Source organism: Podarcis pityusensis, assembly GCF_964106645.2.
Source record: "Podarcis pityusensis genome assembly, chromosome: 2".
Taxonomy (NCBI): Eukaryota; Metazoa; Chordata; class Lepidosauria; order Squamata; family Lacertidae; genus Podarcis; species Podarcis pityusensis.
The window spans coordinates 119223992-119236748 of NC_138029.1; the positions used below are offsets into that span (position 1 = coordinate 119223992).

The window sequence follows — 12757 nt, forward strand, 5'->3', positions numbered from 1 at the left end:
TCCAAAATACAGTGGTGCCCTGCAAGACGAATGCCTCGCAAGACGAAAAACTAGCTAGACGAAAGGGTTTTCCGTTTTTTGAGTCGTTCCGCAAGACGAATTTCCCTATGGGCTTGCTTCGCAAGACGAAACGTCTTGGGAGTTCTTGCGAGTTTGTTTCCTTTTTCTTAAAGCCGCTAAGCCGTTAATAGCCGCTAAGCCGCTAATAGCTGCTAATAGCCGTGCTTCGCAAGACGAAAAAACCGCAAGACGAAGAGACTCGCGGAACGGATTAATTTCGTCTTGCGAGGCACCACTGTATATAGGTGATCCAGGGACCTTCAAGCACCAGAAATTCTTACCAAGAAAATCTGTGTCGCCATCATTTTCCTGCGCCATCACTCTGAACAGGGGCCTCTGCAAAATGTCTGATGGAGCTCCTGCCTGGGACGAGTCAGCAGCCACGTCCATGAATGCCACCTGTACACAGAACAAAGAGAGGGCATCAATGTTCTGTATGCAGATTTAATAAAAACCAATATGAATTGGAAAAAAAAAAAAAAAACAAAGAGAGGGGACCCCCCCCCTCTAAGTCAGGAAAATAAAAGGGGCCAGCTCTTCACGCATAAGCCTGACCGGTCCACTCCAGTCTTCCAACGGGGGCCCTGCTCCTGAAACAACTGCCAGATATTGGGCATGCAGGGCCTTCTCTGTGGCACCACCCAAAGTAACGCAAAGGATTGCGAGATCAGGAAACTGGCAACAAACTTTCTCAAAGCCTTAGGTTTTCTGCTTTCAAACATTGCTGCCCTGGGCTGGCTCTTCCTTGCTGGCTTCCCAGTAATCAATTCTCTTCCTTCCCACCACTTTCATTAATTGTTCACCCTAAACCAGTGGTTTGTAATATTGTTAAATTCAGAACAAAATTGATCTAAAAATAAAAGTTTTTTTTAAAATCAGCCTTACTTCATTTGGTACCATTAGCAGTATTAAGCACTTTCAGAAAATCATTTTAAAATATTTGACTGCTGTTTTACACTGTTTTGCTTAACAGTGGAGACTCCTGCCACAGTGAAACATTTGAGAATCGCCCGACTAGGATGACCAGCATACCTGTTAAAGGTAAAGGTAAAGGGACCCCTGACCATTAGGTCCAGTCGTGGCCGACTCTGGGGTTGCAGCACTCATCTTGCTTTACTGGCCGAGGGAGCCGGCGTACAGCTTCCGGGTCATGTGGCCAGCATGACTAAACCGGTTCTGGTGAACCAGAGCAGCACACAGAAACGCCGTTTACTTTCCCGCCAGAGCGGTACCTATTTATCTACTTGTTACCAGTGCTTTTTTTCTGGGAGGACGCAGGGGTACACATACCCCTAAACATTTTGTGAATCTAACGGGAGAATAAACTATTATTATTTTTTTAAGTTTCTTCTCTAGCACAGTGAATCGCCAGTTCCATTGCTACCCCTGATGGTGGCCTTTTGTCCATTGACTGTATTTATTTTTCCCAATTTGAACTATAAAATGGTGGTTTTCTTGAGTCAAAATGAGAGTACCCCTAAACATTTTTTTAAAGAAAGAATGCACTACTTGTCACCCACCTGCGGCACCAGATAATCACTTGGAAAAATACCAGGATGCAACTCGCTCACCTGATCATCTTCTTCTTGCTTCTTCATGAGGAAATCTTTGGCCAGGCCAGCGGTTGGGATACAAGCCTCTCCGTCACTCAACCTCGCCACGAAGCTCTGCATTTCTTCAGCTAGGGGTTGTTCCTTCGTGGGCCAAGTCGAATTCAGCATCTGGTGCAGAGGCGCGTCTAAGGGGATTGCATCCTCCTCGCTCAGGACAACCGCTGCTCCGTTTCTTTCCCAGCATCCTCTACTGCTCCCAGCCTGGGCGGCAGACAGGTCCACGGCCACCGCTTTGGGGCCGACCACGTCTTGCGAGTCTTCTGTCTTCACTTGGTTCTCCAGCGCGGCCTCCAACTGCAGACCGACAGCCAACGGGTCTCCTTGTTCTGCTCTCATTCTGTCGTTTCTTGGGGGAAAGGCAGAATTTGGAGGGGAGGAGGAGGAGGTCGGATGCTAGTCGCGGGCCCGCAAAAGTCCGCAGGCTGCTGTTCTGCCACACTGCCAAATGAGGCAGTCACATCACATCAGAAAGGCAAAACTGAAGGGTTCCAGAAAACCATTGGGTCTCATCCCTACAGGAAAGGGAGAGAAAGGCCGAGGATGAGAAGAACAGAGAAAAACAAGAAGGGTGTTTAAGCATCTTCCCATCAGTCATTCATTCGTCCCACACTTTTCCACACTGTCACTTTCCTAACTGCAAAATGTGGGTGTTTTTGAAAAAGCAGGTTTGCTGGAACAGAGCACTTTGAAGGAATAATAATAATAATTTTACTATTTATACCCCGCCCATCCAGCTAGGCAGCCCCAGCCACTCTAAAACCTAAATTTCCAGAATGCAGTAGAATCACTGCAGCAAAATACTGTACAGTGCATTTTCCTGTCACTTTCCTAACTGCAAAAAGTCGATTTCTTTCTGTAAGTGCTTTTTTTTGCAACAGAGAGAGCACCTTAACTGCACATAACCTAATTTTCTCTAATGTGCTTAAATCCCTCCGGCAAAACACTGGCTGGGAGGAGACCTATTCACTTGGGATAATTATTTTTTAAAGGTGAGGTAAGGACTTCTGTTTTGCCTAAAGCTATAGCCACATGCATGCCTACTTCTGAGGAAACACACACAGGACTAGGCTGCAACTCATTGGCAATACTGGCTTCTAGTCAGCTGCTGAGCTAAATTCAATGTGCTGCTTTTGGCATATAAAACCCTATACCTAGAAGATCGTCTCACTCCTTATATACCTAACTTTGCACTGCACTCTGCAGGAGGGGGAATCCTGCAAATACCGTCCTATCAGGAGGTCCATCCTGCACAATATTGTGATATTGGGCCTTTAGTATACCTGAAGGAGCGTCTCCACCCCCACTGTTCAGCCCGGACATCGAAGTCCACCACCAGGGGCCTTCTGGCAGTTCCCTCCCTGCAAGAGGTGAGGTTACAGGGAACCAGGCAGAGGGCCTTCTTGGCAGTGGCTCCCACCCTATGGAACTCCCTCCCATCATATGTCAAGGAAATAAGCAATTATCTGACTTAGAAGACATCTGAAGGCAGCCCTGTTTAGGGAAGTTTTTAATGTCTGATGTTTTATTGTGTTTTTAATATTCTGTTGGGAGCCTCACAGAGTGGCTGGGGAAAACCAGCCAGATGGGTGGGGTATAAATAATAAAATTTTAATAATTATAATTATATTGTGGATTTCCCTCCTCTCAAATATTAGACAGGCATCGTCTCTTGTTTCCTACTGAAGACCGTCTTCTTCCAACAAGCTGATTAAGCAGAGATTCTCCCCGACCTGCTTCAGTATGGGAATTGTTTTAAGTATGTTTTTTTAAATAAAATAAAATATTTTAATATATATTAATGAAAACAATTATCATATTAATCCTAGGGAAAAAATGATTACGTTTTGCTTTTTATGTTGTGGTCAACTTACTATGCCTCCCTGGTTCTGAAAACTGGTGCAAGGCAGGCTCCTGCACATTGTTGTATTATTAAAGTTTAACAAATAAATAATTCATTTTTAAAAGGCAGGCTACCGCAGGTCGCAAATGAATTTACTGGACATTTAGCAGAGAAGAATTTGGCAATTTGTTCTTGTTGCTATTATCAGGACCCGTTCAAAAGCACTGCAGTGTGGAATGCAAGCGGGTCCATGCCCTTTCTCAGAATATTCCATTCCGTTCCTCCCTCCCAGTTTTCCCTTCCTCCTCACCACAACCACCGAGAGGCCTCAGAAACCCTTGAATGAATTGGGGCATTCCCTTAATTTCATCCCCCTAAGTACAGTGGTACCTCAGGTTAAGTACTTAATTCGTTCCGGAGGTCCATTCTTAACATGAAACTGTTCTTAACCTGAACCATCACTTTAGCTAATGGGGCCTCCTGCTGCCGCCACGCCGCTAGAGCACGATTTCTGTTCTCATCCTGAAGCAAAGTTCTTAACCCAAGGAACTATTTCTGGGTCTGTAACCTGAAGCGTATGTAACCTGAAGCGTCTGTAACCCGAGGTACCACTGTATATTTTTCTGCTCGTGCAAACTTTGGGGTCCTCACCCCCACCGCGGCCTGCTGCTCCCAACCTCTTGGGAGCCGTTTTGCCCATGTAAGGATTTGAGAGTCCCACTGGTACAGATAATTATTAAACATTTATATTCCACTGGCAAAGCACCTGGGAGGGCTGCTTCCATGAGGCTCAGAACAAGTGTGCAAAACTAGTCCTTCCTTTTGCTTGTCTACCAACATCCGGTTTCATTAGCATCCTAAAATTCTAGAATTAGAAGGGAGGGAAGGAAAACTTTTTGTGACCCACTTTTTGTGACACACCCTGCATAATCTTACATGTCCCCTCTTACTTTCCCTTTTCTCTATAAACAATGCCTCCCCCCCACAAAATGCTGCAACCTTTTCATAGAATCATAGAGTTGGAATAGACCACAAGGGCCATCGAGTCCAACCCCCTGCCAAGCAGGAAACACCATCAGAGCACTCCTGACATATGGTTGTCAAGCCTCTGCTTAAAGACCTCCAAAGTAGGAGACTCCACCACACTCCTTGGCAGCAAATTCCACTGTCGAACAGCTCTTACTGTCAGGAAGTTCTTCCTAATGTTTAGGTGGAATCTTCTTTCTTGTAGTTTGGATCCATTGCTCCGTGTCCGCTTCTCTGGAGCAGCAGAAAACAACCTTTCTTTTCATCATATGCTCCAACCCCCTTGATCATTTTGGACAACTTTTTCTGAACCTTTCCACAGCTCTGCGATCTCCCATTTATTTGTTTTTCAGGTGCGGCGGCCAGATGGATAGGGAAAATGACCTCAGGTGGATGGGGAAAGTGACCTCAACGGCCGCCCTCCTTGCCTTGGGGGTCAAACCGGGCTGCGTTTTCCTTGCCCCTCCCCTTTCCACACTCTCACAATTGAAAACTGCCTTCTCCCCTTTTTTCTCTTTTTTTTGGGGGGGGGGGCTTCCCAAAATCCCACCCCACCCTTCAAATTAAAAGGCCAAGCTTGCTTCCATCTGCCCCAACTGGGGAGGAGGATGAAGAAGGGGGCAGGAGAAAGGGAGCACATGTGGCAAATTATTGGACACCCCCTTGAGTTTCATGACAACTCTCATGCTGCAAATCTCCCCTGCACCGCTCTCTTTAATCTACCCATGCACACTTTTGCAAGAAACTCACCAGATCCCCTCCAGCCATGGACATCACCGCCTGGATCTTACCCACAGTGGCTGGGGGAGGGTTTTTTGGGGAGAGAGAGAGAGAGAGAGAGAGAGAGAGAGATGAAAAGCAGGAAGTGACTTAAAGCAGTTTACAACCCTCCTTCCTCAAAGGTATCCTAGGAATAGAGACTCGGTCAGCTTAACCCTTAGAGAAGCATTTCAGATGTATTGCAAAGGCAAAACACACACAGACAAGCAAACACATCACAACACTTTGAGGGCTAGTCTGATGCACATGCACACACACACACACACACACACACACATCTGGGTACTCTAAGGACAGCTCTGTTTTCCTGCAAACACACCATACAGAAAAGACAGTGCCCGCACACTGTCCCTTTAAAGCAGTTACCAAATTGCTGTTTCCCTCTCAAAGAATTCTGGGAGCTGTAGTTTTCTGGGAATGGTGGCTCCGCCCAGGGTAAAACTACAGGGCCCAGAATTCTTTCAGAGGGAAGGATGTGTTTCAAAGGTGCTTTATAAGCCAAAGAGCCATAAAGAGCTTTCAAAGCCCGACCTGACCGTGACCAGAAGGAGGAGTACCAGGAAGAATGGATGAAATTTAATGGCTATTTAGTTAAATACGTTAAGTTAAATTAATTGGAAAAAGCTTGCAATAGCCAGATAGGCTTAGGCTTTAAATATGTAAAATGATGGATTAATATGTTTAACGCTGAATGAATAAGAAAGAAACATGTTAAGTGATTAAGTTAATTATATAAGAATTTGGAAAACCGTTAAAATGATATACATTGAAATTCAACTAGGGGGATATGAGGAAGTCACTTAACAATGTTAATAAGATTAGTTTTAATAAGGTTATGATTTATGTTAGTTTATTTGTTTGTTGGTTTATAATTTTGTGAAAATCAATTAAAAAATTGGGGGAATCGTGGGGACCTGTTGTTTGTAGACGACACCCCCCCCGAGCTTCACATTCAAAATAAACATTTCCTTGCATTACACCAAATATTTTACTGATAAGAAATACACTGGGAAACAAAACAACTCCTAGCTGTGCTTGATTCATAACATAAAACACAGCTACCATATAATATCACCGGAGGATATCCAGGCAGTATAAAACAAAGCAGCTACGTAAAAGCGCTGCTCCTTCCCAATGTAGACCCCCCCCATTAATACATTTATACATACATATTACGGATATACAAACTGTTGTAAACAAAATCTGCCCTTTTCCCCTTATGGGGTATCCAAGAGTCCTTACATAGGCTCCCTATTGGTAGGAGAAAATAACAGAGGCCAGCCAACCAACCAAACAAACATTCATTTCAGACAATCTTTAAAAATATTCATACATACCCACACTCAGTCCCACCACCGCCCCTCACCCCCACCCTGTGCGTAACAGAATGTGTAACAGAAAAAGAAGTAGAAAGTTGGTTTAATAGTGTGTGAAAGAAAGTAATAGAAATGGAAAGAGAATGCAATTGAGTAGATTGGAAGTACAATGTAAAATATTGATAGGCCTTGCATCTTCCTGCCATCCTTGCCATCCTCTCCTGCCACAGCCTTTGAAAACCACTGGAACACTATATGAAGCTATGCACCTCAGGTATCAAAGGACAGAATACCGTATTTTTCGCACTATAAGACGCACCAGACCACAAGACGCATCTAGTTTTTGGAGGAGGAAAACAAGGAAAAAAATATTCTGAATCTCAGAAGCCAGAACAGCAAGAGGGATCGCTGTGCAGTGAAAGCAGCAATCCCTCTTGCTGTTCTGGCTTCTGGGATAGCTGCGCAGCCTGCATTCGCTCCATAAGACGCACACACATTTCCCCTTACTTTTTAGGAGGGAAAAAGTGAGTCTTATAGAGCAAAAAATACGAGAGTTTATTATTCTCTCTCCCCCCCCCCATTGATTTTCCATTTTAAACAAACAAAATACAAACAAAGTACAATAAATTTCAACAGTCATCCACACACTTCCTTATCCATCACTCTGCCGAGCCATGACTTCCCTCCCTCCCTCCATCAGGTTTTCGTTTTCAGTCTACTTCCCGCAGTTTCTTCTTATTTTGTCAAGTCCACGTCGTAAGATTTATTTCAGTCCTGCTAGTGTCTTCAGATTTCTACAGTTATTATTTATATAGTCCATGAATTTACTCCAATCCCTTTGGAATTTTGGTTTTGGATCCTGCAGGTTAGTTTTGCTAGTTCTGCATAATCCACCATTCTCGTCTGCCACTCCTCCACCATTGGTAATTCCTGTACTGTACTTTCCATTTTTGGGCAAACAAAGTTCTAGCAGCAGTCGTTGCATACATAAATAACCTTTGATCCGCTTTTTCAGTTTCCTCTGTCAGCATTGCCCTTGAGCCAGTGCCACCAACTGGACTCATCCACTTCAGCCCCGACTGGGCTAGGCGAGCTGGGTAGCACTTCCAGAGACCACCTTCTGCACAGGAACAGGTCAAAGTGCTGTGGACTCACAGCTTGGAGTTGTGAGCACCGGATTCACTCCCACAAGAAGACAGTCGTCGCACAGCAGAGTACAGCAGAGTCTAGCAGAGTATATAAACAACTCGGAGAGCAGCTCTATAGAATATCTTCTTTATTCTATAACTGCAACTATTATACAACTATATACAGAGCTAAATGGGTCTAAGCATAAATGAATGCTGCACTGCACTGAGTGTCTGCAGCTGCTCTTAGCAGCAACCTTATCTCTACACATGATCTCTAACACTCAGTCTCTCTCTCTCTCTCTCTCTCTCTCTCTCCCCAACACTGACTGACTGACTTGGTGCTGGAGCAGAATAAGTAGAGAGCAGAACACGCCTCCTGCTCTCTGGAGAATCAGCGGACTTAATCATAGAATCATAGAATCATAGAGTTGGAAGAGACCACAAGGGCCATCGAGTCCAACCCCCTGCCAAGCAGGAAACACCATCAGAGCACTCCTGACATATGGTTGTCAAGCCTCTGCTTAAAGACCTCCAAAGTAGGAGACTCCACCACACTCCTTGGCAGCAAATTCCACTGTCGAACAGCTCTTACTGTCAGGAAGTTCTTCCTAATGTTTAGGTGGAATCTTCTTTCTTGTAGTTTGGATCCATTGCTCCGTGTCCGCTTCTCTGGAGCAGCAGAAAACAACCTTTCTCCCTCCTCTATGTGACATCCTTTTATATATTTGAACATGGCTATCATATCACCCCTTAACCTCCTCTTCTCCAGGCTAAACATGCCCAGCTCCCTTAGCCGTTCCTCATAAGGCATCGTTTCCAGGCCTTTGACCATTTTGGTTGCCCTCCTCTGGACACGTTCCAGTTTGTCAGTGTCCTTCTTGAATTGTGGTGCCCAGAACTGGACACAGTACTCCAGGTGAGGTCTGACCAGAGCAGAATACAGTGGCACTATTACTTCCCTTGATCTAGTTGCTATACTCCTATTGATGCAGCCCAGAATTGCATTCTCAGGAGATTCTTGGATATGGGAGGGGTGAAATCTCCTCATCCTCTCCCATCAAGCCCAGCAAAAAAGGCTTCTGACTTTTTTGGGAAGGTATATTTAAGCATCTTTTTCAATTCGTTGCAAATCAGTTCCCAAAATGATTTTGTTTTCTCACATGACCACCACATGTGATAAAAATCGCCATCCTTCTCTTTACATTCCCAACATAATTTACTACTCATCCTATACATCTTTGCCCATTTCGTAGGTGTCAAGTACCATCGGTACTTATATTCTCTTTCAAGGTGGCACATGCTGTAAATTTTAGACTCTCGTTCCACCATCTCACCTACACTTCGTACTTGATATTGTACCCAAAATCTATTATTTATTCTCAGAACAGTTAATGACCCCTGTACTTTGCACCAGTTTACTTCTCAACCCAGCCGACCCCACAGGGTTGTTGTGAAGATAAACGTAAAGTGAAGAGCTGCCCATCAGGAAGGGTGGAGTCAAAATGCAATTAATTGTTAATAAATAAATGTGCATGTATATATGGACTGCAAAATCTCATCATGCTTCTGTCACCTCCAGGTGTATGTGGGACTCCAACTCACATCAGTCCCAGACAGCAAGGTCAATGGTCATGGATTATGGGAACTGTAGTCCAGCAACATCTTGAGGACCACAGGTTCCATCACCCCTGCTCTAAGGAGTTCTGGGCAACGTTGCAGGAGTCCCTTACTCTGCAAATTCTATTCCCAATAACAATTCTATGAAAAAACTGAGGCCTATAGAAAGTGACTAGCCCAAGCCTAGTCAGGTAACTATGTTGTTGTTTAGTTGTTTAGTCGTGTCCGACTCTTCGTGACCACATGGACCAGAGCACGCCAGGCACTTCTGTCTTCCACTGCCTCCCACAGTTTCGTCAAACTCATGCTGGTAGCTTCAAGAACACTGTCCAACCATCTCATCCTCTCTCGTCCCCTTCTCCTTGTGCCCTCCATCTTTCCCAACATCAGGGTCTTTTTCAGGGAATCTTCTCTTCTCATAAGGTGGCCAAAGTATTGGAGCCTCAGCTTCAGGATCTGTCCTTCCAGTAAGCACTCAGGGCTGATTTCCTTCAGAATAAATAGGTGTGATCTTCTTGCACTCCATGGGACTCTCAAGAGTCTCCTCCAGCACCATAATTCAAAAGCGTCAATTCTTCGGCGAACAGCCTTCTTTATGGTCCAGCTCTCATTTCCATACATCACTACTGGGAAAACCATAGCTTTAACTATACGGACCTTTGTTGGCAAGGTGATGACTCTGCTTTTTAAGATGCTGTCTAGGTATGTCATATGAATGAGCAGAAAATTGAACTCAGTGTCATGTTGGGCAAAGTCTAGCACTAAGCCCTCATCAGTCTTAATAATAATAGTAGTAGTAGTAGTAATAATAATAATAATAATATAGGTTCCATTTTAGGGCAAAGCCCACCCAAGGGAGCTTGCAGGAAAACCAGCTGTAAAACACCAAAGCACATTTAGCATATTTAGCAAATTTATATGCCATTCCACAGCGTGAAGTCACAGAAGTGTTGTGTGATATAAAAGCGGAACTTAAAATAGCAGCCTAAAATAATATAAATGGCCCTAATATAAACAGCCTAAAAGAATAAAAATAATATGAAGATAAATAACAGAATATAAAATAGAAATAATATAAACAGTCTAAAATAAGACAAAGCAGTCTAAAAACAAATTTCAAATCAACAGCAGCACTACATGTTAATTTTTTTAAAAGAAAAAGCCGCCTTCAATATGTAGGTATTCAAAGTCCACTTAAAAGCTTTGGCTCACTTGGTGTTGTTGGACTACAACTCCCATCAGCCTTGAATACAGGCCATATTAGCTGGAGACGCAGTTCAGCAACACTTGGAGGGACAAAAAGTCTGGTCTATACTGATAGGATCATATGCGTATCACTTTGGAGGTTGTTTTGTAAGAGTGGAGCTACCAGCAAGAAGGCTCTGCTTGTTTCTCCCAGAACACTGATTGATCTTACAGGCAGGATTCTGATCAGGACTTTGGGAAGTTTAGTTCTGTGAGAGAAAACAGGAATCTCCTAACAACACTCAGCACCCTTAACAGACTACGGTTCCCAGGATCCTTTACAGGGAAGCCGTGGCTGTTTAAAGTGACATGTAAAAGGTAAAGGTAAAGGGACCCCTGACCGTTAGGTCCAGTCGTGACCGACTCTGGGGTTGCGGCGCTCATCTCGCTTTATTGGCCGAGGGAGCCGGCATACAGCTTCCAGGTCATGACTAAGCCACTTCTGGCAAACCAGAGCAGCTCACAGAAATGCCGTTTACCTTCCCGCCGGAGCGCTACCTATTTATCTACTTGCACTTTGACGTGCTTTCGAACTGCTAGGTTGGCAGGAGCAGGGACCGAGCAACGGGAGCTCACCCGTCGCAGGGATTCGAACCGCCGGCCTTCTGATCGGCAAGCCCTAGGCTCTGTGGTTTATCCCACAGCGCCACCCATGTCCCTTAAAGTGACATGATATGGCTCTAAATGTATAGTGCAGGTGGGGCTGAAGGCTGCCCTCCTACACAACAAAGGTGGAGAAACTGTTGGCAGAGAATGAAAACCTTAGTCTCAGGGTTGTGGGTTCAAGGCCCACGTTGGGCAAAATAGTTCTGCATTGCAGGGGGTTAGACTAGATGACCCTCGGGACCCCTTCAAAACTCAACAGTTCTATGATTCTGTAACCTCCGTCCCTCCCGATGTTGGTGGACTCCCATCATCCCTGGCCCATTGGCCATACAGGAAGTCCTGCAACCACTAGAGGAACGCCACAGCTTCCCCCTACATTTCTCTACCCCAGAGGTGCTGGTGGTGAAAACTTGTGGCCTTCCAGATTTTTGTTAGACTCCAACACCCATCAGTCCCAGCCAGCATGGCCAGAGGGCAAGGATGATGAGAGTTGTAGTCCAGTCCTATCAGGGAGCATCGCAGGTTCCCCAACCCTGCGAAGTTCATCCACTTACCTGGGAATCAGTCCCACTACACTCACTGGGACTTACATCTGAATAGACTTCTAATCATAGAATCGTAGAGCGAAAAGGGACCCTGCGGTCATCTAGCTCAACCCCCTTGCAGTGCAGGAATCTTTTGGCCAATGTGGGGCTTGAACCTGCAACCTTGGCATTATCAGCACCAGGCTCTGACCAAGAGAGCTATCCAGGCTGCACTTTGAGGTTTACTCACCCAAACTCCTCTAAGAATCCGATCTGGCCGAGAGACTGCTCCAAATCTCCCTGGAGGATTCAGCTGGGCTTCTCTCCTCCTTTCTTCCCTTCTTCCTCCATCTGGACCCCTCATTCTTCCCTCCTTCTCACCAGCCACCTCCTCCTGCTCCTCCTGGTTAAGGAAAGAAACGGGTGCAACAGCAGAGGCCATGAGCCCCCAGCTCCTTTGCGTGCATTTTAATACCCAAATTGCTATAAAACAACCCAAACAGGCAAGAGAAAGGAGAGGCACACAAGCACACTTTGGCTCTGGAATGGTTAAGGGGACAGAGCTCTGGTTCCTAGAGAGGCAGGAAATGGAGGGCCACAGGAGGGGGGGTGCTGTCCAAAGTGGAAGACCTTCCTCCTCTGCCCAGCTGAGCTCCTGAATCTTCTGCAGGCTGGCTGCAATATTTTTTTCTTGTGGGGAGCCTGTAAGTAGAAGGTGCATTTGGCTGGGGGGCAGAAAAGGGGCATTGGGGGGAGAAGAGCAGGAGATTGCAAGCTGAGGAGTTAGCAAAAGGCAGGGAAACACATGTTGGAATGGGGAGGGGGGAAGCAGTTTGTGCCAGAGTCAGACCACTAGTCCATCCAGCCCCAGGGCTGCTGCCTCCTTGCACGGGCAGAGGATCTCCAAAATTTCCCAAGCTCCTAGTAGCTGGGAGCTTCCCAGTTTGAGATGTTGCCTGGCATTTTCTGCCTGCAAAGTGAACACAGAAATCAGCCTCCT

General features: G+C 45.4%; 1 protein-coding gene across 3 annotated transcripts in view; it reads right to left on the reverse strand.

Annotated features, from left to right (window-relative positions):
- Window positions 1-12271, reverse strand: part of LOC308469437 (uncharacterized protein) — a 24626-nt gene extending 12355 nt beyond the window's left edge. The window contains exons 1-5 of one of the 3 annotated variants that reach the window (XM_080991900.1): window positions 12008-12271; window positions 5290-5339; window positions 4280-4378; window positions 1632-2185; window positions 342-459 (exon numbers count right to left, since the gene is read on the reverse strand). In XM_080991900.1, the coding sequence (XP_080848026.1) occupies window positions 342-459; window positions 1632-2009 (496 nt within the window). In that variant the 5' untranslated portion in view covers window positions 2010-2185; window positions 4280-4378; window positions 5290-5339; window positions 12008-12271. The remainder of the gene's footprint in view (window positions 1-341; window positions 460-1631; window positions 2186-4279; window positions 4379-5289; window positions 5340-12007) is intronic. The other 2 variants (XM_080991899.1, XM_080991901.1) reach the window with 2 other exon arrangements.
- Between the last annotated feature and the right edge of the window lie 486 nt (window positions 12272-12757).